General features: G+C 27.5%; 1 protein-coding gene across 1 annotated transcript in view; it reads left to right on the top strand.

Moving 5' to 3' along the window:
* The first annotated feature begins 6,876 nt into the window (after positions 1 to 6,876).
* Positions 6,877 to 24,871, top strand: part of LOC122506603 (GATA zinc finger domain-containing protein 15-like) — a 28,797-nt gene continuing 10,802 nt past the window's right edge. Inside the window, exon 1 of the mRNA XM_043618890.1 lies at positions 6,877 to 6,925. Coding sequence (XP_043474825.1) covers positions 6,905 to 6,925 — 21 coding nt within the window. The 5' untranslated portion in view covers positions 6,877 to 6,904. The remainder of the gene's footprint in view (positions 6,926 to 24,871) is intronic.

Here is a 24,871-nt window from a genome sequence, read left to right as displayed (position 1 = left end):
AACTTTACCAACAAATTTTTAAGAATAATTACATTTATCGATTAATTTGATTAAAATTGTATTAAAAATAATTGAAATTCTTTGATGAGTTTTATTATTTATGGAAATAATTGAATTCTTGCAAAGAATTTTATATTAAAATTTTGAAAATAATTCATTTTTTTTTGAGGAATTTAATCAGAATTGTATTATTAAAAATAATATTATTATTATTGCGAAGAAATTTATAAAAAATTTGTAAATGATTGAATTCCTGTGAAATGTTTATTATTTTATGAAAATAGTAAAAAATTGAAATAATTAGGTTCCTTTAGAAAAATTTTATTAGAATAGTAGATATTGGAAAACATTGATATAATGAGGAACATTTTTGATTTTTGATTTTCTTTATGCTTAACATAAAAATGTTTTAATCACTTTCGAAACTAATGAAATAGACTTTTTTTTATAATATTTTATAAATAATTTCATTAAACCTTAAATTAATTACAAATTTGTCAACCTTTAAATTTCATAAATACACCCTTGAATATTGACAAAATACAAAAAAATGCTTTAAATAACAATTAAATTTTAATTTGAACTATTATTTAAACGTATAATATAATCTATAGATTAATACAATTAATATATGTAGTTAATATAATCAATAAAATTCTTCAACCTCTACATTGATATATTTAACATTAAATATTTAAAACTGCAAACACATTTAAAGATTTTTTAAAATAAATTTTCCCCATAAATTATTATTGTTCCGAAAATTTCATACTGAACTAAATTATACAACCACTACATAAATTTGTCAACTTTAAATGTTGAAAAATGTCAAACAATCTTATAAAATAATCGATACTTAATTCTTCTACTGCCTTTACTTATTATTTTTGGGAAAATTTGCCCGTCTATGACCAGGTAATAATATTTACGTGAATTCGACATATACATAATGTATATTTCAACGAGAAAATACAATTACATGTACCTTATCAGTATAAACATCCAGTAACTTAGAAAAATACTTTAAACATGTTCCTAAAGTTAAGAACCTTTTAATGAACAAAATTTACTCATTTATTCTTTAATTTGAAATTTTAATGTAATAATAATGCTAAATTTTTAATAATTTTAATGCAATAATATGTATTACGTCACGTATTAAAAAAGAAAATTACAATTTTTTGTACATAATATACTTCAATTACAAAATAAATTAAAAAAGTAAATTACATTTTTTATAAACAATAAACTTTAATTAAAGAATAAAATTATTTAACAATTTCTAAAACAAAAGTCCTTATGTAATTTGTATACAATCCCCAAGACCAAAATGACCCCTTTTCATGTGGACGTACAAATGTCAAAAATACTAAATACTGTAAAAAGATATAAATTGAAAAATGTTTCAAGTTAAAATTTTTAATTATTTGAAAAAAGAATTCTATAAAAGTTAGTTTTTCTGAAAAGTTTAGATTCATATTTTCATTAAATTAGCTAAATTTTGAATATAATTATTTTTTTTAATTAAAAAATTTACGAATAACCGAAATATATTTAAATTTAATTGGAAATCGTTTGGTTTTAGACGCATTTTAAATAGAATTTCCATTTCTTAAACATTTCTTAAATTCTTTAAAAAAATTTAAATTATTATAATTTTGGAAAATTATTAAAAGTAATTGATTAAGGAAAGTTAAAATGTGAATTACCTGTTAAATTCATGTAAATAATAATACCTGATGATTAACAGCGGCTGCATTTGTAATTAATTATGTAACCTGCTTTTATATTTCAAATAATTTGCAATCTGAAAGAACAAATAAACTCCTTTTTTTATTTGGGCAATTTTGAATTGAAAAGTATATGAAAGTTGAGTGACAGACCAAATAATAAAAGTGGTTTATTTAACCCACTGACAGGCTAAGTAGAAATCCCGTCTATTCTTATTTACATACATACATATATAAATATGTATTTATTTCTTTAAATATAAGAACAAAACAATTATTGAAGAAACCATTAACAAATCATAAACAGAGAAATATATAATTAATAAAAGTAATATAAATTAGTTACATTAAAATATCCAATTAGGCACAAGAAATGACACTGAGAAAATAATATCAACTTCTGATATTTCTAATGTCAAATATCGACAAACTGGTGCTTTTAATTAAATTAAAAAACTTTTAACAAAACAATCGACCGTTATTCTTTTGCTTTGTTCTTATGCAATATCCCAGTGCATACTGGCAAATACTAAAAACATGAAAACAATGTATATAGTTGGTAAATCTCGTTCCCAAAAGTTAATCGTAAAGGTGACTTTACAATGGTAAAATGGTGCACAATCCCATGGCAACGCTTTTCGTTCCGTTTTGTAACTAGGCCATGCGTTTAAGAGAGATGGAGATATATGATGTTGGTTATATTTGCACTCATGGCCTGGTTACAAAACACAACGCAAGGTACGGTTTCAACTCGGCTGCCTAAGGGTGCGATCACATGTTAGCAGATGTCGGCGTAAAAACGTCAAAGCGTCTGCGTCAAAACGTAAATGCATGAGAGTGACAGAAACAACCTTATATCACTATCTCGTTCACACTTATACTTTAACGCCGACGCTTTGACGTTTGTACGCCGACATGGGACGACACCTTAATGCCTATCTATAGATTTTCATGCAGATTGTCAACATATAAGAGTAAGAGAGTCAGACAATTCAAATTATATGCTTTCTCTCCCCTACTCTAGTAGAGGAAATGTGACTGAACCATTAACATATAAATATCTATTAAATTGTAAAATAAATTATTTCAAAATAGTTTATAAAAATCATCAAATAATCACAATTTCTTAAGTTATTAAATAATTTAAAAATTTTTTACTTACATTTTTCATTATTAGGATACAATAATTCGTTTTTTAACAAGACACTTAATTTGAATAAATAATTTCACATTCAAATTGATTATAGTCACTTATTAACAACATCGTGTGAACTCGGTTTGAATTTTGATTTGACTATGTCTCCACCGTCGGTATTTAAGCCAACGCACACTTGCTTCGCGAACTCAAATCATGAATTAGAAAAGAACATATATATATGTGTGTCCTTTTCTATGGCATGCATCTCGTTCAAAAACTAGTTTCGCGAACCTATTAAACTTCAAAATATTAGCAAATGATGTTACATATCCCGTATTTATCTAAAGGACAAAACAAAACAGAAGCATAAATGGAATCGTAATCCCAATAGGAAACGTAATAATAAGTTGGATAATAATATATACATTGTTCGTCCTTCTCTAACTTAAGGCGCTTATATACCGCCACGTTTTTGTGTATATTCAGAAACATGCAAAGGTTTCATAAATTTTCTTCTTTTTCTTTTGTTTGTGGCTTTTGCTATTGCAAATAGCCAAATCTGATGCTTAATTAATTTTGATTAGCTGTGCTTCAGTTTACAATAACGATTGCAATTCTGGTTACATTTTTTTCAGCTTTGGCCTTCTTGTAATCAACTCATTTGGACTTAGAATGAAGTCCCATGGCATCGTTTTGCGTTGCGTTTTGTAACCAGGCCATGCGTGTGAGAGAGATGGAGATATACGTTCGCTATATTTGCACTCATGGCCTAGTTACAAAACACAACGCAAAACACTGCCATGGGAGTCCAGCCTTAGGGTCTTTCCAGAATGAGCCAAATTGGACTGGACGCAAACGCAGACGCGACGCGTTCCCATTTGAAGGCCTTTCTCCAATAGGTTTTAAAAAGTGTGCGAATGACTGCGTTGCGTTGATTTTAGCATGTGTTGCTATAGCAACCGACGCAGACGCAGTCCTTCGCACACTTTTTAAAACCTATTGGAGAAAGGCCTTGATTAGCATTGGGACGCGTCGCGTCTGCGTTTGCGTCCAGTCCATTTTGGCTCATTGTGGAACAAGCCTAAGGCGAGAACACAATCCATGGGTACGCGAGCGACGTGAACGTGTAACGTGCTGACGTCACAATGTTAACTAAATGGGTGACGTCATACGTTTACGTTCACGTCGCTCGCGTACCCATGGATTGTGTTCTCGCCTTTAGAGTGCGATTCCATGAAAGCAAAATACGTCGACCGAAAGCAGAAAATCATTAGAATGAGAAGAACAGAAATATCTACCTATCTCTTTTGAACTCATGATTTTCTGCTTTCAGTCGACGTATTTTGCTTAAATGGGATCACTCTCTTAGAATTTTATTTGATAAAAAATACCGCGTTTTGTTAATAATTTAAGACCAACGTACAACTGCTTTGAGAAAGCAAAACATGAATTAGAAAAGAACTAATATCTACAAATGATATATTCCGTATTCACCTAAAGGCCCTTTCTTTAGTTTACGTTTACAATGATCCTGGCTGTTTTCGAGGTTCACGCTGTCAGCGTTGAGAAAATAGAAAACGTGGTTGGTTGGGTTAGGGGAAAGGTGAATTTTGATTGTCTAAAATCTAAATTACTAGATTTCATGCTCGGTTTTCACGCTGTGTCATATTGAAATCAGCATCAAATTATAGCTCCAAATCTGGTAATTTATATTTTAGCCAATCAAAATTCACCTTTCCCCTAACCCAACCAACCACGTTTTTTATTTTCTCAGCGCTGACAGCGTGAACCTCGAAAACAGCCCCTGTCTTTACCGTCGGTATTTAGCCAATCCGGTATTTGACAAATATCAAAAATGCGCGGTGCTCATCATTTTTACTGTGCGTTTATGTTCATGTCGACACAAAAACGAAGAAACAGTAAGTATTATACAATCACTTAAAATCAGACAAAATCTAATATACACCATACCTATCTTGCTAACAACATTAGACGCAGCGTTCCGTGAACAGATTACGGAATTTGAAAGATTTCCTTTAAGGCCAACGCAGAATAGAATCTTTAACCGGAACCGCAATTGTAAGCGTAAGAATGAGTTAAAAAAGGATAGGTATATTGTTTATCCTTCTCTAACTCATTCTTACGCTTACGGTTACGATTGCGGTTCCAGTTAAAGATTCTATTCTGCTATATATGCTTATATTTTCTATTCTGCTAGATTCTATTCTATTCTGTTAGGCCTTTAACCGTGTTTTCCCATAAGTTAATTTTCTCTTATCGTGTACCCCTTCCACCTAACAAAATAAACATGCACATAGTGGTATCAAGATGGCGACACAACATAACGTCGTCAAAAGATTTGAAACATTATATATTTTGAATTGACCGCCATGCGTTAATAAAGTTACAACATTATGGCTTGTTGCATTTCAGAGTGCAAATTTATAATAAATTGATGATGAATATATCACTAAGTCCATAAATATATAGATGAAAAAATATATGTGACGCACTCCGAAGAAAGGTACCTCAGAAGCAAACAAATTATAGGTTGGATTCGAATTAGATTTATCTTCATTAAAAGTTAATTTTTAATTATTTGAATTTGAAACCAATATTCATTGAATATTTTGAATATAATGAAGACTTGAAGACCACAAATTTTTAATTCATAATTATGATTCTCTTTCTGTATCTTTACTCAAAAAATTTAAAACATAACCTCAAATTTTTTGCTTTTTAAGTACCTTTCTTGGGAGCTCGTCATATATTTATTTCCGATTTAACAAATTTAAAGTGTTATATTTATAAAGTATACAATTAAAGTAAATTGCAAATTTGTAAATATTATTTATTTAAAAATTTTTCAATTTTTTCATATGAAATAAAACACTTTATTGTTATATACCAAAAAATTTATTCTACACATTTATAAAAATTTTATTACATTATTAATATATTACTTAACACTGAAATATATACACGCTTTGATATATTTTTGTATACACATATATATTCCCCAGTAGCACGTAATTTTAGGCTGGAGTCCCATGGCAGCGTTTTGCGTTGCGTTTTGTAACTAGCCCATGAGTGCAAATATAGCGAACGTATATCTCCATCTCTCTCACACGCATGGCCTAGTTACAAAACGCAACGCAAAACGGTGCCATGGGACTCCAGCCTTACAGTAAATATTGAGAACAGTGCCTTAACATTACCAATATTGCCTTAATGTTGTTGATGTTACTAGAATAATGCTGGAATGTTCCGAACATTACGTGCTACTGTGGTTTACTATATATTTTTTCTTTAATTTGTTAATTGTTATTATTAATAATATTTTTGTCACACAACAGACACAAACATTAAACATAACCTTCTTAACTTATAGCTTGTTATGATTTTCTCAGTTACCTGAGTTTGTGAGAAAGGCAGAGACAAATATATTGAATGTACGCATGCGCGAAAATCAAATTTTCTTGAACCAGTTTTGTTTTTAAATAAAATGGTATTTGAAAAACCGTTTTTTAAAATGCCTGTATTCAATCAAAACGCGTTTTTTAAAAAACCTGTATTTCTTAAAAATTACCTGTTTTAATTTTAAAACCGAAAACCGGTTACGGATTTTCAATACCGCACAGGCCTAGTTTTGTTACTCTAGCCAGGAATACAAATATAGCGGACATTTATCACCATCTCTCTCATACTCATGGATTAGTACATAACAAAACGCAACACAAACCGAGACACCATGGTTTGCACTCTGAGTTAAAAAAGAACAGATGTATATTTCGGTCCTTTTCTATTTCATGCGTCTCGTTCTCGAACGACTTTCGCGAAGCTATTGTATTGTGCGTTGACCTTTAACAACGCATATTGTTAAATCCTATTGATGAAAGACCTTTACCATGAAAACCTGCAGGAAACCAAATTCTAAAGGTCTGAATGCACCTTAAGACTTTAACGGTCAGTCCTGTCAGTAATTACAAGAGAAAAAAAATATTTCTTTCTAAAAAGGAATAAGAAAAATTTTAAAATGGCATCAGGTGACGATATGGTAAACATTTATTATTATTATCAATACTATTTGAAACATTTCTTAACATTTATTTTCAAATTATTTTACACACATGAATGATTTATATGATAAGTGATTCTAACCCCAAACAACATGTAAATTACTTGAATACTATAATAATAAAAGTATTAAAAAATTCATTTTTTTTATATTGTACATTATTAAAAAATTTGATTAAAAAATTGAGACAAATATTTATTTATCCTATGTTTGAAGACTAAAATTAAAATAGCATTTTTATCTCCTGCAAATGTAAATTTTTCGATATTAAAATATTGGAATGTAACTTGATGTATATGTGCATTAAATTCTGCCATAATTTATATACCTTTAAAGATCTAGAAAGCATAATATTAAGAAAATTAATTGACACCAATACAGGGTGTCTAGCTTCCGGGAAAACCAAGAAAGTTTGTATTTTAACCTTATATTCTTTAATAAGTTTTTAAGAAAAAACTTATAAATAGGTGCACGTTTTTATATTTGACAGTTTTCCAATATGAAGTACAAATTCCACTTTTTAATTCTAGACTAAAATTGTTCACCAATATTCAATATTTTCTTTAAATTTTTTAAAAAAATTTATTTCGATCTCTAAATGTTTCAAAGAATATAAATTGCAAATTTGTCATTTTTATTAGTTTGTTTTATCAATTAACCACATTTTTAGAAATATATACCACTTTGTTATTTTAAAATATAGAAAATGGAACCTACAAATAAAATAAGGAATAATGACAAAGTTAAAACTTGTGACATTATGAAAATAGAAATATATTTTATATAAATAATCACAGTTTTCTGGAAAGTATCAAATTGATAGTATAATTCAGATCAAATTGTGGCAACGTTTTGATACTCTATAATGTATCAAGTTGATACAAATATAACTATCTTTTTTAAGAATGATAGTCAATACAGTATCATTTTTTGATACGTGTATTTGTATCAAAATAATACTGTTATGGCCGGTTCGCATTAACTGAAAATTTAAATCATCAATTTATTTACTTTTATTTACTCTTAAGTATTAAAAATTGTTTTATTTTACATATTAACTGTAAGAAATGTGAGAATTATATAAAATGAGCACATTATGTAGAAAAAACTTGTATTAAAACTGAATTGAAATACACTAACCTCCATTCACGTTGTTATGACATTTCGATTAAAGGTAACTTTACAATTTCTAGTGATTTTTGGCTCTAGGTTTAGTGAAATATTTAAGGGTGCGTTCATTCCGTTTTTAAGAGTAAGTATTTGATTATTACTATTGTTGATAAATTTGATGTTATTTAATAACGAGTGGTAAATAATTATAATTTATGTTATATATGTATAATAAGTTAATAATAGTGGTTTTCGTTATTTGATGTTGAATAATTTTTTAAAAATTTAACTGTGTAGATCGATATTTTTAGAAAAAATATCAGTGAAAATTATATTCAGTATGCATCTCATTAAAAAACCTATAAAACATACACTTTAAGTGGAAATTAGCAAAGCAGTAAAAGATTTCAAGTAAGTAAACAAACATTTCTAACCTATAAAATTATATTTAATCAAAAATGTTGATAATTTATCAATGCAACTGGATTAAATGCATAACATATTTAATTTAAAAACGTATTCTTCTCTTATTTCATATCAACAATCGTTTTCAATGTCTAAAATCCCTTAGAAAAAAAGACATGAGTGAGAAATCTCGAATTTAAATCGAAAATAATCGAATGTACTCTCGCAGTTATAGCAATGAAAATGAAACATAGAAGGGCACACTCACATTTCCAAATCAAAAGAAATATAGTACCTTAAAAACTCATACATAGTTAGAAGATGGAGCTACAGTCGCTCTTTTCAATATCATTATGAAATGGCAATTTTTATTTTAATTAACTTAACTTTAGAGAAACTAAATAAAAATTTAGGTAATTTCAAATGAGTCACAATAAACAATTTAATATTAAATAAAAGGAACAATTTGAATAGAAAAAAAGGAGAAAGCAAAAAAGTCGACCGCGAACAGTGGCGTGAAGTTGGCACATATCTGAAAGCTGTTGTGTACTTATAGGTTATGCGTTTTATTTTTAGAAAACATTGATGAAAAGTGAGAAAATAATGAAGATTTCAAGAATATTTAAATATTCTTGATAAAACTGATTTAAATAATAATAATTAGGTTAGAAAAACTAGTCAAGAATAACACATTTAATTAATTAAGTTTTTATTACACAGTAAATGTTATCTGCACCTATAACAAAGTAAAAAATAATAATTTCATTTATTTTTCTATAGATAAATTAAATTTATTATCTATTAAAAATTTAAGATTATAAATTATGAATACGAAAAACAATTTCTAATTACAACTAATACAGATTTCCAAATCCATGTTTGACTGTGACGTATAACTTATTTTTTAACTTTCGTGTGTGGAAAATTTCATGGTTTATAATATTTTCAGGGTGGATAGAAATGAATTCTTGATCAATGATTACTTCGTAAGCCACTAAATCTGTATTGTGCTCGACAGTTTGAACTTTTTTGCAGATGAAAATGATGTCTTCGCCTCTGATTAAGATGCTATAGAGTGCCGCAAAATGAGGAAGACACTGAGCATCATCATATCCTGTTGCAATTAAACATTTTTGAGATACATATTTTACTCCTTTGTATGTAATCCAATTTAACCTGCATTGCAGTGGTTCCAAAGGAAACAAATTGGAAAAAGGTAGTTTATCGGTAGCTACAACTTTCAATGGACCTCTGTCAGTAGTCTTTGTTAGGGGATCAAGAAGTTCCAAAGTCTGAGATAATTGATGTCTTACAGCCAACGTATATGGCAAATTTTTGTAATTTCTCATTCCTTGAACCCTACGTTTCGATTCTTGGTGCTTAGCTTCAGACCGTAAGCACATAAAATTCCTTAACGGTCCAAAAATGGTTATCAAACGTGGATAATGTGTCAAGAAATGGTGTTTCGGTGTGAATGTCGCATTGACACCATCTTCTCCGTATAAAGTTGCGTAATCCTGTAGATATTCCGCGATACTGTCACTTAAAAACTCTACCATTTCATTACTAATACTGTAACCAAAAACAATTATCGATATTTCCAAAAGATTTCTATAATTATAAAAATATGGGCAATTTGGTTCTACAATATCTTGAACGATAAACGGAATTATATAACCTAATGTCATCATTTGCATGGCATTTTGCTTTATGTTTGCTCCTGGAATTAGATGTTGTGCTTTTAAAGGAGAAGGCTTATATTTTGTCTCTGAGTAACCGTAATCGAAATTCTGTATCTTTTTGTTCAAAGATTTAATAGACATTTTTTTAAAATAACCTTTTGAGCGAAATGTTGTAACGCTTTTGGTAAAAGTGATAAGAGAATATCGTGAACGATATCTACTGGTGCTCCTTCTGTGACATGAAAACCGCTTAGTTCATTCAAGATGCTTCTAAACTTAATGCCATAGGCCGTAGATAATTGATCCTTTTCAATTCCTTCAGCATTTTCAATTTCAAAAACTTGCCTGTCATGTTCCTCAGGATTTCTAATGAGATCTAATTTTTCTTCAGTTAATGTTCGAATTTGTGAAAGGTCAGCAAGGCAAAACCGGCAACAATGTAGAGTTTTTCCAAAAGACTCTTTTAAACCACACGTACCATTTTGAGATAAATTGTCACCTATAGTTGCAAATAAACCTGCTTTTATAGACGTGTTATTTGGACCATCAACTTCTTCTTCAAGTACTTTGATATCATCTACAATAGGCTTTAGAATTTTGTTCATACCATACCGTTTCACATCTTCGGCTCTTACTATTGCCACTAAGAAGTTAAACAGCAATTGTGACTGATATACTGGATCTATTTCTGTAAGTGATCCGTAAATCATCATTAACTTTTGCTGTCCAGATGATTTAGACCCCAAACCATCGCACATGTCCACTTCATCTGAATATAATTTAATATGCAACGTTTGTTCATTTTCTTTCCACCAACTTTCGTTTTTGTATCTACTTCCATCTTCCACAGATGAAAAATAGCCTTCTCGTGAATCGCGATAGATTAGAAGAGAGTGAAAAGTATCATTTTCTGCAAATCTTTGAATCGTTTTACTAATAGGAATAAACATCATTTCATCCTTCTTGCGCTTTGTTGGACGACTTTTGCCTGTAGCGGCACTTCCACATTTGACAAAACGTCTACCCAGTGTATGCCTAGTTGGCAATAGAACATTAAATTCACTATTCAAATACTCAGCACGCTTCACTTTCATGTTTAAATCGAAAATGCAATCTGTCGACTCTATTTCATTATCTATATTAAAATATTCTCGAAAATGTATTCCTCTTCCTTCTAAAACTTCTTCAACTCGATGAAGTAAATGGCCTACGTAAGTCCTTACAACATTTTGCAACAATATTAGTATATCTGTTATTTGCTTTTCGGAAATATTAGTATTTCCTCTCAGATTTAATAAAAAACGACCTAAAGAACGTTTTCTGTCATCATTAATTCCCGGATTATTATTTACACCACCATCATCCTCATCCTCATCATCCTCATCATAATCATCATCGTCATCATCATAATCATCATAATCGTTATCTGTGCTTTGTTCATGTTCATCGTCATTTGAACTCTGTTCAAAATCGACTTCTTCGTTCGCATGTTCTCTATAGATATCTTCGTTTCGTATATCAGGAATATCAGCATGGTTGATATTTTCGTGTTGTTCATCGTTTTCCTGCTCTTGTATGTTAGGCATTTCTTCGTTAATTATTACTTCACGCCGATGCACTTTGGATCTATGTGCTCTTAAAGAAAAGGGATTTCGATAAGTTAATGGACAGTTGTTAATACCACACCTTTGACCCTCGTTTCTCTCTGCATGATGAAAATTTTGAAGATGATCTTGAATATCGTGAAGTTGTAGAAATCTTTGATTACAGAATCCGCACATAAAACCTTGATTGTCCATTTTTCCAATGTATTTAAGCGACAATAATCGCAGCAATCATACAACTCCAATGTTGATTTTAAACACAAATGAAAGAACAAAAATTTTCTGTAAATAAAGAAACAAACAATTAGTTGTATTATATTAGTAAGGAATTTATAAGTTTTCTAGAAATCAAAACTGAAAAAATAATACCGTCAAAACTATCAGAGTTACAACGTATCAGAATAATAATAAATACAGGTTATTTAATAACCTTGAAATTGTTACTTTTTTAATAAGATTATAGCTATAGAATTAACAAATTTATTTTGATGTCAAAAAATTGATATGCCTAACATCTAATACATACACACTTTTTTATATTCATTAAACCGTCTTTTTATTGCATTAAAGAAAAAAATTATATGTAAACAGAATATAACGTCAAATTTCAGAATGTAAATTCACTACTGAACTGTTCAATTGAATATACTTTTGTTTATAGTTGCAGAAACTGTACCTCATGTTTCTTACTTCATAAATGACATTATCGGTGCACTTAGTCAAAAAAGTTTTATAGTGTACACTCGAGTGCATTTTTGACATATTCCACGTGCTTAATAAATTTTTTATGAAATTACTTTGGGTGTCAAATAAATGCAAAATATGTTAGTGAACTGATTTTGAATTAGTAGATTTAAAAATGAACACATAAAAGAGGAAGTTAAGATAAAATATAATTTTTCATGAGTAAGAGCATCAATGCACGCGTATGATGAAAATTCGTTTATAACGTTGGACTTGTAGATTTCTTTTTCGAAATTCTTACATTGTAAAATTACTCTGATATTTTTTACAGTTCTCATTAACACTTTTGAAATATCTTTAAAACTATTACAAAACATTTTTTACTTTTATAAACTAGATATGCAGTATTCGCACCTTTTTAATATGTGTCGTAAAACCATAACCTGAAAAAGGTTAACCACAGCTTGGAGACATTTTTACAATTTAGAATTATTGAAATCAAAGTAAAAAAGACTGTTTTTTATTTCATTTTTTGAGCAATCGAATGTATGATACATATAAGTAAAATTAATTTCTTAAAAGAATTTTTTATACCGTAAATAATCATGTGTCAACAAAAGATTACAAATGACATAATGCCATTTAAAGGTGAATCTCCAATTCGACCCTAAAGGCCTATTCTGCCGTACTATTGGGAACGGCTAAACTGCAATACGCCATCTGGTGAGAGACCGATCTCTCCCTCCATTTTGTTTCTTTATCTCTCTTTAATTAACAGGTTAGAAAGAGTAGAAAAAACAAAATGGAGGGAGAGATCGGTCTAAAGTCACTAGATTGTTACTAGACCACCGTTCCCAATAAAAAACTTAGGGTGCGATCCCATGTTTGTAGAATACGTTGATCGAAAGCAGAAAATCATGAGAGTGAAAAGAACAACAATATCTACCTATCTCTTTTGCACTCATGATTTTCTGTTTTTGGTCGACGTATTCTGCTCACATGGGTTTTTGATATTAATGTATTCGTTGAAAAAAGCTGTATCTGGCAGATATAGTTTAAATTATTTTAAAAAAATAATTTGTTGTAAAAGAAATTGTTATTAAAATCTTAGAAACTTCAGAAAATGAAAGAATAATTGACAAAAACTTAAGAAAAATACTTTACGTAGTCTGAATGTTCTAATGCAAACAGTTTTTCTTCATTTTCTCAGTTTGATCGAAATGGCGCTTGCCACTAGTACGGTATTATTTTAATAGGATCTAGAAAGTATACGGCTAGGCACAACCGCTTCGCGAACGTAAAGCATGAGTTAGAAAAGGACGGAGATATATTTGTGTCCTTTTCTATCTCATGTATCTCATTTGCGAACGACTTTCGCAACTTTCGCTTCGGTAAAAATTGTCCAGAACGGAAAATTTACATAGGAGTAAAAAAGAAAGATACACAGTCTGTCTCTCTTACTCCAATATAGATTTTCCATTTTAGACCATTTTTATAAAAAAAGGTGTAAATGCTCCATTAAGGTACGGGAGACCGTACCTTAAGGGAGCGTTCAGACCACCGCATGCAAAACTTTTGCATGCAGGTTGCCATAGTAGCATTCAAGAGTGAGAGAGATAGAATAATTTCCTATCTCTCTGACTCTTGAACGCTACCATGGCCATTAGCTTTACTAATGGGTGTTTTCGACGTCGTCGGTCGTACCGGTCAGTTGCCACAAAAAAGTGCTTATTTGAGACTATTTAGGTTAAACTAAATAGTCTGAAATAAACAGTTTGAGAACCTTTATGTGGCAACTGACCGGTACGACCGACGACGTCGAAAACACCCAAAGTCTTGAGGCAGATGGTTTACTTGTGAACTATGCTTTATGTACATTATATTAAAAACTGTCGCCATTATAGATAAACAAAGTGATTTCTTAGTGCAATTTATATGTTATTGATCACCAGTTGACATTTTATATAAATTGAATAGAAAGAAGTTTAGCGGTATGTAAGTATTAATGTATTAAAATAATTTTTATGTAAAAAAATGTTGAAACTCAGTTGTTCTCAAATGCTTTAAAACGTGGTAATGAATTTACAAAAATGATGAGAAAAACATGCAATTGAGTACCACTGAGTAATTCGGATCTTGATCCAAGAGCACGCCGTAAACACGGTAAATGATAGAAGAAACGAAGATGAAAGTGAAGAAATAAAATTATTTTTTTGTTATTGAAGATTTTAATGTTATATCGAACTCTGCGCTTAACAGAAACTATCTAAGTATGAAGCATGAGTTTATAAAAATTGAGACAAACTTTGAAATTTACATTTTTTATTATTATTGAATATAATGCATACATTATATGTAAAATAAAATAAATGTTACAGAAAATGTCCAACTTTGACTGCAGAGGTGTAAAGCGAGGAAGATGTTCGTGCGGAGATTGTGATGAGTTTTTAGGAACTAAAAAAGTAGAATATGCTTATTGCAATTGTGTTCCTGCAAAACATGATAAATTGGGTAATTTTTGTTAACCATATTTAATGGGGTATTTCAACATTATTGGTATAAAAAATTTATTCTTAATCTGTAAACGGCAATTTCATATTCAAGGAAGAATCTGACAGACAGTCTAAACAAAAAAAGGACTAATTTAATTTTAAATTTATTTTCGTGGAAGGGTTAGTATTTATGTTTTCAACATTTTAAACAATTAAAAGTTGCGTTTAAATAAAAATTGCAATTCTTTATCAATAAGCAATAAGTGTTCACTTTTAGGTTATGCTACCTTAATCTTTTCTGATTGACAGAAAATTATAATTTCTATTCAAATGTAACTTCAAATTGGTCAAAATATTAAGAAATAAATTATTTACGCTTTCACAAATACAATTTAAAAATTAAAGTGTTTTTATCTTATAAAACCGAAATTATGACGTTGGACGAACTTTTGTTCTGATTGTTTATCTGATTGATCGTCAATAATATTTGTAGTTTTTAATTTGTGAAAACGTTTCTTGCACTAACATAGTTTATTACGATCCATTGATTTTACTCTTTTACTAGATTATGTTAATACATTGTAAATATTATAAAATTGCTTATTACATTTTTTAATATCAAATATTTTGTCAATACTAATAAATTAGAAATACTCATTATTATTTTAAATTTGACATAAACTTTAATTATTGGTACGATTTCAATTTTTAATACTACTATACTTTAATATAGATACAGATAATGAGATTATGACTGCTAGAAACTCAAATAGTGTCACGGAAGAAAGGGAGCCCCCCATGAATGTAGAATATGTTCCAGAAGAAAGTGAAGAACTAGAAGAAAATTTCGAGGAGACTGACTCAAATGTTGAAATAAACTATGATGGTAACGTAAAAACAGTACAAAGTAAAATAACACATATTATTTAATGGATTTCCATATCTGAAAATTTTATTGATAAATTTTTTTAATATGTGGTTAAATTTAATGAAAAGTTCAATTTCTGTAACAATTCCAGAGTGTCTTCTAACCGGGAATTTAATTTGACTGGGAATATGCCAGGATTTTATGCCAAACTGGAAATTTTTTCACCAAATTAAAAAAAATGTTATTGTTTTAATTTGTTTTTAAAAAAACGCTTTTTATTTCAAATTTTTATATATATTTATACTGTTCTCTAAATTTGAATTAGTTAAAAAAAATTAATTTGATAGTAGAAAATCAGTCACTGATTAAAATATAGTATGTAAATAAATTTTTAAAAAAATTATTGAATTAATAGAAATTTTGTGAAATTCAACGAGAAATAATTAAATTTGTTAAATAATTTCATGAAAAACTTTTTAACATATCGAATTGACAAAGTATTTTAATTTAATAATTGATAAATTGATTATTAATAAATTTTTTAATAAAATTGCATTATCGCAAAAGTTTTTTAAAAATTCTGAAAAAATTTTTTTGAAATTTTTCAATTCTGTTGTTTCAAGATAATTTAATTTTTAGGAACAAATAACTGAAAATTTTTGAAATAATTGAAATTTCTTTACATTCTATTAAAAATAATTAAATTCTTTTAAAGAATTTTATTTACATTTTTCAAAAATAATCAGGGGAAGTTAGTCACAGTAATTGTAATTTTATTTTTAAAAATTTCTTCGTTATATATTCAATTATTTTCATAAATAGTAAAACTCATGACAGAATTTCAATTATTTTTAATTCAATTTTAATCAAATTTTTGGAAAAATGTAATTATTTTTAAAAAATTTATTAAAATTCGTCGAAAGAATTCAATTATTTCCATAAATAGCAAAACTCTTCAGATTTACTAAATTCTTTTGAATATTATTTTTAAAAAAAATTCTTCAAAAAAATTCAATTATTTTCATAAATTTACATAAAATTCTAAAAAACAATTTGATTATTTTCAAAAGTAATAAAATTTTTTGCAGAAATTCAATTATGTTAAAAATTTTTTTAAATTCTCCTCAAAATTTCAATTATCTTTGTAAATAATTAAATTGTTCTCCACAATTCAATTATTTTCAAAAATTTTTAAATAATTCTACCCAAACAATTAATTATTTTCATAAATAATAACATTCTTTGGAAGGATTCAATTACTTTGATAAATTGTAAAATTCTTTGCAGAAATTTAATTATTTTCTAAATTTTTAATTAAAATTAAACAAAAACATTGTTTTCAAAAAATTTAAAGAAACTCGTTAAAAGAATTTAATTATTCATAAAAATTCTAATAAACATTTTGGAAGCCATTTGTAGATTTATTTATGTTCGAAATTAAATAAATTTAAATTTGATGAGAAAAAAACTGGAAAATTTGGACAAAGCCGGGAAAAAACGGGAATTTCGTTGAACGAAAATAGTAGACACCGAGAATTCTGAAATTTTATTTATTTTATATGTTTCAGAAAATAATACTATGGACATGATCTCCAATCTTCCGCAAGAGTATAAGACTGAGTGGGTAAGATAATGATCTATGATTTAATTGGTTTTCTGCATTTATTTAATAAAATTTCGGTAAATTTATTACTTTGTTCAAAATATAGGTTAAATTAGAAGATATTATCCCTCGTAATTTTAACGAAGAATTTCATATTGATATAATGAGCGAACTTTTTAAGGACTCCGAGCTCGAAAAAATTCATTTTTGCAAAATTGTTCGCATAATTTCGGAGAAGTTAATCGAGGCGAAAAAAACAAATCAAATCTACGTATTAATGACCGCTTTTATAGCAACTCAAAGGTTTCCTGCTCTAAGAGGAAAAAATACAGAAGCAATCCATGTGAGTTAAAAAAGATTATTATATTTATATAATTATTAATGAGACATATTTTCATACATCTTTTTCTTTTGATTAAAATTTTTGCAATATTGTCACTCGACTTAAATAATTTTTATTTAGAGTACATCATTAACTGAAAATTTTAATATCAATTTCTCACAAAAAAATTATGTTAATAGTAAAAACAAATTTTTATTCTAGTTCTTTGTTTGAAATTATTTATAGTGATTCATTGAAATTTTTCAAAAATTTTGCTTCATCAATATTTCTAATTAAAAAATGTATAATTGTAAGACTTGAATTCTTTAATTAGCGGAAAAGAATGATCCCATCAAGGATTTTTGTTTTCCTTATAGATATTGATATGACAATGGAAATGATGCCACAGTCAGGGCATGAACTAGGTCCATAAATTTCGTAAAGGTCCGTAAAGTCCGTAATTTCATTGAAAAAGGACGAAAAATTCGTAAATTGTACAATATAATTTGGAGAATTTTAGAGAAATTACAATTGCAGAAATTTAATTATTTTCAAAAGTAATCAAATTCTTCGCAGAAATTCAATTATATTCAAAAACATTTTTAAATTCTCATCAAACTTCTAATTATCTTTATATAAATAATAAATTTCTTCTCCGTAATTCAATTTTTTAAAAATTTTAATAAAATTCTTCACAAAAATTCTAATATTTTCAAAACTTTTAATAATTTTTTTCACAGATATTCAGTTATTGAAAAATGTAATATAATTCTTAGCAAGAATTCAATTTTCATTATAAGTAACAAAATTTTTCGCAGAAATTCAATTATCTTCAAAAATAACAAAATTTTTAGCATAAATTAAATTATTTTCAAAAATTTCATAAAATTCTTTGCAGAAATTAAATTATTTTTTAAACTTTCAAATAAAGTTGTTGGAAAGAATTCAATTATTTTTTCAAAAATATCAAATTTCTTGGTAAGAATTCAATTTTTTATAAAGAACAAAATTCATAGTAGGAATTGAATTATTTAAAGAATTTTCATAACATTCATTACAATATTAAAAGCATTATCGCATGCATTTATAGCAATAATTTAATTTTTAAAAGTTTGCCAATTACAATTTTAGCGAAATTTAAATTTTTTATACTTTTAACTAACAATGCTGTAGATATAATTCTGTTTGAAAAAGTTTAATTGAATTTTTTATTTTCTACAATATATATTTAATTGAAGTATTTCTGAATAATCGACACGTATAATAGTATTTTAAAGAAATGGATTTGAAAATTGTCAAAAAGAACTTTTTCGAAAATTATTAAAAATAATTGATTTAGAAAATAATAATTGAATTGAAATGATGAAAATAATTTTGAAGAAGTGGCAGTAACAATATTCTTAAATTATAAATGAATAGGTAATTCATCTTTAATTTATTTATAAAACATGAAGATATCGATTACTCGGAGTCGAAGACTCGGGTGATGGATTTTCTTATGTTTTATAGTTATGAAAAAATTTCATTTATTGTTTTAAATAAAATGTTCTGTTATTTGACTTGAACAGGTTATGGTTTTGTCTGTAATTTTTTATTTTTGGTCCCTTAAGTCCGTAATTTTACATACTTTCACTCGTTCGAGCCCTGCATAGTTTTCTAAAATAAAATCCAATATGTAAACATTTTTGGTGGTAATTTAGTGACAGCATTGTGAATTACTAATTTTATATTCATAATTTAAGAGAAGAATGGAGATTCGCCTTCAGCAATGTTTGAAAAACAAAAAACAAAGGGGAAAAGGTAACAATAAGCAAAAAAACATCAATGGGACTGAGGATTGTAATGATGTCGATGTTTGTGAAGAGGAATTACAGTCACAAATAGCCAAATCAGGTAATGCAAAAGGCAAAACAGCAGCAGTAAAGAAATATATCAGAATCTCTAGAAAACAACGTCAAATAGACGTGAGAACTTTACCTGCCTCAGAAATGTTACACAAATATCCTGTACTGCAAGAAACTCAATTTGTAAGTATTTTTAAATTTTAATGCGCTATGAATAAAAATCCATAATTTTAGCAAATGTAATCCCCATTTCCAATTTTGTATAGGATCGAAATTTCATTTTGATTACTTCTTTTTTAAATAAAATTGAATTAAAATGGTTATTATTTATAAAGGTAAATTTTGTTTTTAAAAATTAAACTTTATTTAAAATTTTATATTCAGTACATATAAATATTCAGTATATAATTTAATTTATGTTAATTCAACATTATAAAAATTTAAACTTTAAGGTTACTTAAAGTTTACAAACGGCTATACCGAAATTAATTTCTATAATAACAGATGAAAATAATGAAACAAAAATTGAACTTTTTTTTTTGAAAAAAATTGATTCTCTTTTCAAAAATGACAAAAAGCGAGGTCGTGAAAATCGTAAACTTGTGTTAATAATCGAGGTAAATATTTAGAATTTTTTAAAGTGAATTTTAAAAGTTCTAACTTCTCAAACTTTTATGATTATGATTTAATTTAAATCAGATTATATTTTTAAGATTGCTTTCATAATTTCATCACACATTTTAAATATGGAAAAAATTATTTTTCATACAAATTTTGGTAAATAAACTAAAGAATTTATAATTTCATCACATTTTAAATATGGAAAAAATTATTTTTTATAAAAATTTTGGTAAATAAACTAAAGAATTTATGTTTTGTATTTATAAAAATATTCTAAAATCGATTTTTGTTTCAGGATAATAATGATAAGGATGACGAGGTTCCAAAAACGGATAGAGCTCCCTATTTGATCATCCAGGGTGACTGTGATAAAAACGTTAAGTGTTTCGTCGATGCGGAACCACTTTTCATTGAAGCTCCATTGGATGCAATTCTTCTGCTGTTGGCCACTTACTGGGTGTTTGACATCCATTTTGACAAACATTTTAAGAATCAACTGACACTTCTAAGCGTTATAACGTTTGGCGAAGACGCTGAAAAAATTTTAGGGCCTCATGGCATCGAGTCAATTAGTGTCAATAATATAATTACAAAAGCAGGATTATAAAATTTTCAGTTTTACAAAAGTTTAACATTTTGATAGAATGTGAACTTATTCAGAACATTTTGTATAAAGTAATTTTAAGCTATCATAACATAAAATTACTATCAACCGAACACGTCAGATGCATCCATCAAAACTAATAATTAATATACAATATTATATAATTATTGAAATGCGAATTCTGAAATTATTTTGCTTTTATGTAATTATTTTCTTAATTTCAAACCTACTGGCACTAAAAATATAATTCGCTTGTTGAGAAATTGTTTTATTTTGACCTGCTTTAAATGGCGTTTGATGAGAGTCATTTAAAAAAACTGTGTCTTGCTTTACCTGGTCTAACTTGAACTATCTTATTTTTAATAATCCTTTGGTAAAAATAATAATTATTTCTTTAATTTTGTTGTTGTTTATGTTTAAAAATTTATGTAAAATTTTAAAATAAATATAAATAGACAGCCTTATCGTTTTTACTTTTTATTAACCACTTGTGAAATTATAAAGAATTGTAAACTTACTTTTAATCAATTTGAAATAACCACATAAATGAAAAATTGTGTGTTACACTTTATTTAAAAATAAGTTATTGTTATTACAAAGTGAATAAAGATTAGAATATACCACTTTATTTATAATACAAGTTTTTTTGTAATTATAATAAATAAAATAAATAATTAAAGTATTTTTTCAAGGATTGTCACCGGTAATTTAAGGAAATGAGAGAAACTTTTATATGAAAATTTGACAGTTTGTTCTTTAGATTATTTTCGAAACATTTAATTTTTATAAAAGTTTTTATTACGTTGTTTTTTCTTAAAAAAATAAAATAAATTAACAATTTAACATAGGCTCTTATGGGAGCTCAGATAAATATTATAAATAAAGTGTGAAGGAAATGAGAAAAATCTGTGACTTTATGTATAGATAGACAATATTAAAAAGTTAAAACTGGAAGAGGTTAGAGAAAGTTTACCCAGATTTAATGAATAAATAATTATTTTTAGTTTTAGTTTTCAGAACAGTAATAATTGTATAAGTATCAAACACAAAAACACATGCAAATGGGGCAACATCACAACAAAACCTAACCTTAAAAAAATACAAATTTGATCTGTACACTTGCAGTCATTCCAACCATATGTCGAGTATGTATTGTCATGATTTTTTAAAAACAATTTCAGAAAATTAATTAAATACATTTTTCAATATATAAGTATTGAAACAAATTTATCATTAATTTTTACATCTTTTTGAATGTTTTCTTCTTTCAATAAAATAAATATATATAAGTTTTTTGTTTACAATTATAAAACTGAAATTTTTTTTGAGGTTGTAAACATGCAAGATTCTACATGGGAGTCCCTTATGGAGCGTTTACACCTTCTGTAAAAATTGTCCAGAAAGGAAAATTTGCATTGGAGTAAGAGAGTCAGATACACAGTCTGTCTCTCTTACTCCAATGAAAAATTTTCCGTTCGGGAAATTTTTACCGAAGGTGTAAATGCTCCCTAATCCCTCACCACGAAATGGACAATCCTTAATATAAAAGTTCACTTTCATCACACCTAAAATGTGAAATATACAGGAAATTCATTTTTATTAAATACTTACTCTTAAAAACGGAATGAACGCACCCTTAAATATTTCACTAAACCTAAAGCCAAAAATCACTAGAAATTGTAAAGTTACCTTTAATCGAAATGTCATAACAACGTGAATGGAGGTTAGTGTATTTCAATTCAGTTTTAATACAAGTTTTTTCTACATAATGTGCTCATTTTATATAATTCTCACATTTCTCACAGTTAATATGTAAAATAAAACAATTTTTAATACTTAAGAGTAAATAAAAGTAAATAAATTGATGATTTAAATTTTCAGTTAATGCGAACCGGCCATAACAGTATTATTTTGATACAAATACACGTATCAAAAAATGATACTGTATTGACTATCATTCTTAAAAAAGATAGTTATATTCGTATCAACTTGATACATTATACAGTATCAAAACGTTGCCAAATAAAATGATACTTTCCAGAAAACTGTGATATTTATATATTAGTATTGCTTCTATATTTCTATTATTATTATCTAAGCCTGTGCGGTTATTGAATTCTGTAACCGGTTTCCGGTTATTGAAATAACCGGTTATAAACCCGGTTAACCGGTTACAGATAAATAACCGGTTATTTGGTTATAACCGGTTTTAACCATATAACCGATTAACCGGTTATTCGGTTATTATGAAATAACCGATTAACCGTTTCTTCGGTTATTATAAAATATCCGGTTAACCGTTTTTACGGTTTTTTTGAAGTAACGAGTTAAGCGATTTCCGATTATTTTGAAATTATAGGGAAAGAGAAGCATTATTTTTATTTGTGTAGATAAAATTGTTTCTTAAACATCTAATTTGCAAAACGGAAGGCAAAATTTTCTAATCTAAATTTAAATATTTTAATTGTTTCTTAAATTTTTTAATGAAAATTTTCAAAAATGAATTTTTCTTTAAGGGGACCGTACAACACTTTTGCGTGTTTTATTTTACATTTTTATGTATCAAAACACTGGACTCTTTTCACACATATAACCACACATATTGAGGATTAAGAAAAAAATATTTTTTTATTTATTCTGACCTTCATGGCGACAAAATGGCGGCTGAAGTGATTGTCCGTAAAAAACTGGTTGACACGTTATCTCTGCTTCAAAATGTCGGAAACAAAAAATCAAAAGAATTTCTTAAAATATATATCAGTGGCTATGGCCTGAACCACAACCAACATTCTATATCCATTTTTAACGCCATTGTTTTACCGTTTTAGGGGTGGAAAAGGGGTAAAAATAATTTAAACCGACGCCATTTTCTCATTTGTTATTCAAATTCATTTTTTTTGGTTTACTGACATATATTTTAAGAAATTCTTTTGATTTTTTGTTTCCGACATTTTGAAGCAGAGATATCTAGTCAACCAGTTTTTTCCGGACAATCACTTCAGCCGCCATTTTGTCGCCATGAAGGTCAGAATAAATAAAAAAATATTTTTTCTAATTCTTCAATATCTGTGTTAATATGTGAGAAAAGAGCCCAATGTTTCGATACATTTTACTATGAAAAATAAATAAATGTTGAAAAAACACGCAAAAGTGGTGTACGCGCGGTCCCCTTAAGCACATAGAGTTTAATTGCACACACTAATTTTATGTTTTTTGAAAATAGAAAATGAATAAACAATCGGTTATTCTAAAATAACCGGTTATTCCAAAATAACCGGTTATTTCAAAATAACCGAAAAAAGGTTAACCGTTTGCTCAAAAATTTTATAACCGGTTAACCGGTTATGACAATAACCGGTTTTATTACCAGTTAACCGGTTAACCGCACAGGTATTATCTCTATGAGGAAGCAAAGTGTTCATGAAATGAACACAAAGACATTTACGAAAAGATACAACTTGGCAGTGGTTTTATTATTATATTTTTATATTAGGTATCATTATTATTATTTATAATAATATTTTATATTATCTTAGATTTCCAACAAACAAAAGGTTCAACATTTGTTTAAAAGTATAATTAGTTAATTAATAAAACAAATGTATAGAAAAGACGAATTTACAATTTACATTCGTCGAAAAATTAAAAGCAAAAAAAGTTATTTTTATAAAATTTAAAGAAAATACTAAATATTTATGAAAGCTTTTGGTCTAGAAAACTTCATATTGTACTTCATATTGTAAAACTGACAAATCTTGAAAAAAATATATCTTCATTTGGCGTAAGCTTCAACTCAAAATTTCAAAATCGCAATTTTTACAAAAAATTCTCTATCTTTAATGAACTATATTTTCATATTCACATTATTAAATTGATTATTTCTTGTTACATTTAACTCTAAATTTATTGAACTTTAAATAATCCTAGTTTGATAACTCTTATATCTATTTTTACGAAAATATTTAAATTTCAAATAAAACGAGGTTTTAAAAATAATCAGGACAAATATACTGAAACTTTGAAACCCGAGAGTATCAGCGATTACACGTTAAACTTCAATTTTTTTTTACATAGACTCAGTAGAAA

Source organism: Leptopilina heterotoma, unplaced genomic scaffold (assembly GCF_015476425.1).
Source record: "Leptopilina heterotoma isolate Lh14 unplaced genomic scaffold, ASM1547642v1 Lhet_427, whole genome shotgun sequence".
Classification (NCBI taxonomy): Eukaryota; Metazoa; Arthropoda; class Insecta; order Hymenoptera; family Figitidae; genus Leptopilina; species Leptopilina heterotoma.
The sequence above is the reverse complement of the archived record's forward strand: the minus strand, read 5'-3'. Positions and strand labels throughout refer to the sequence as shown.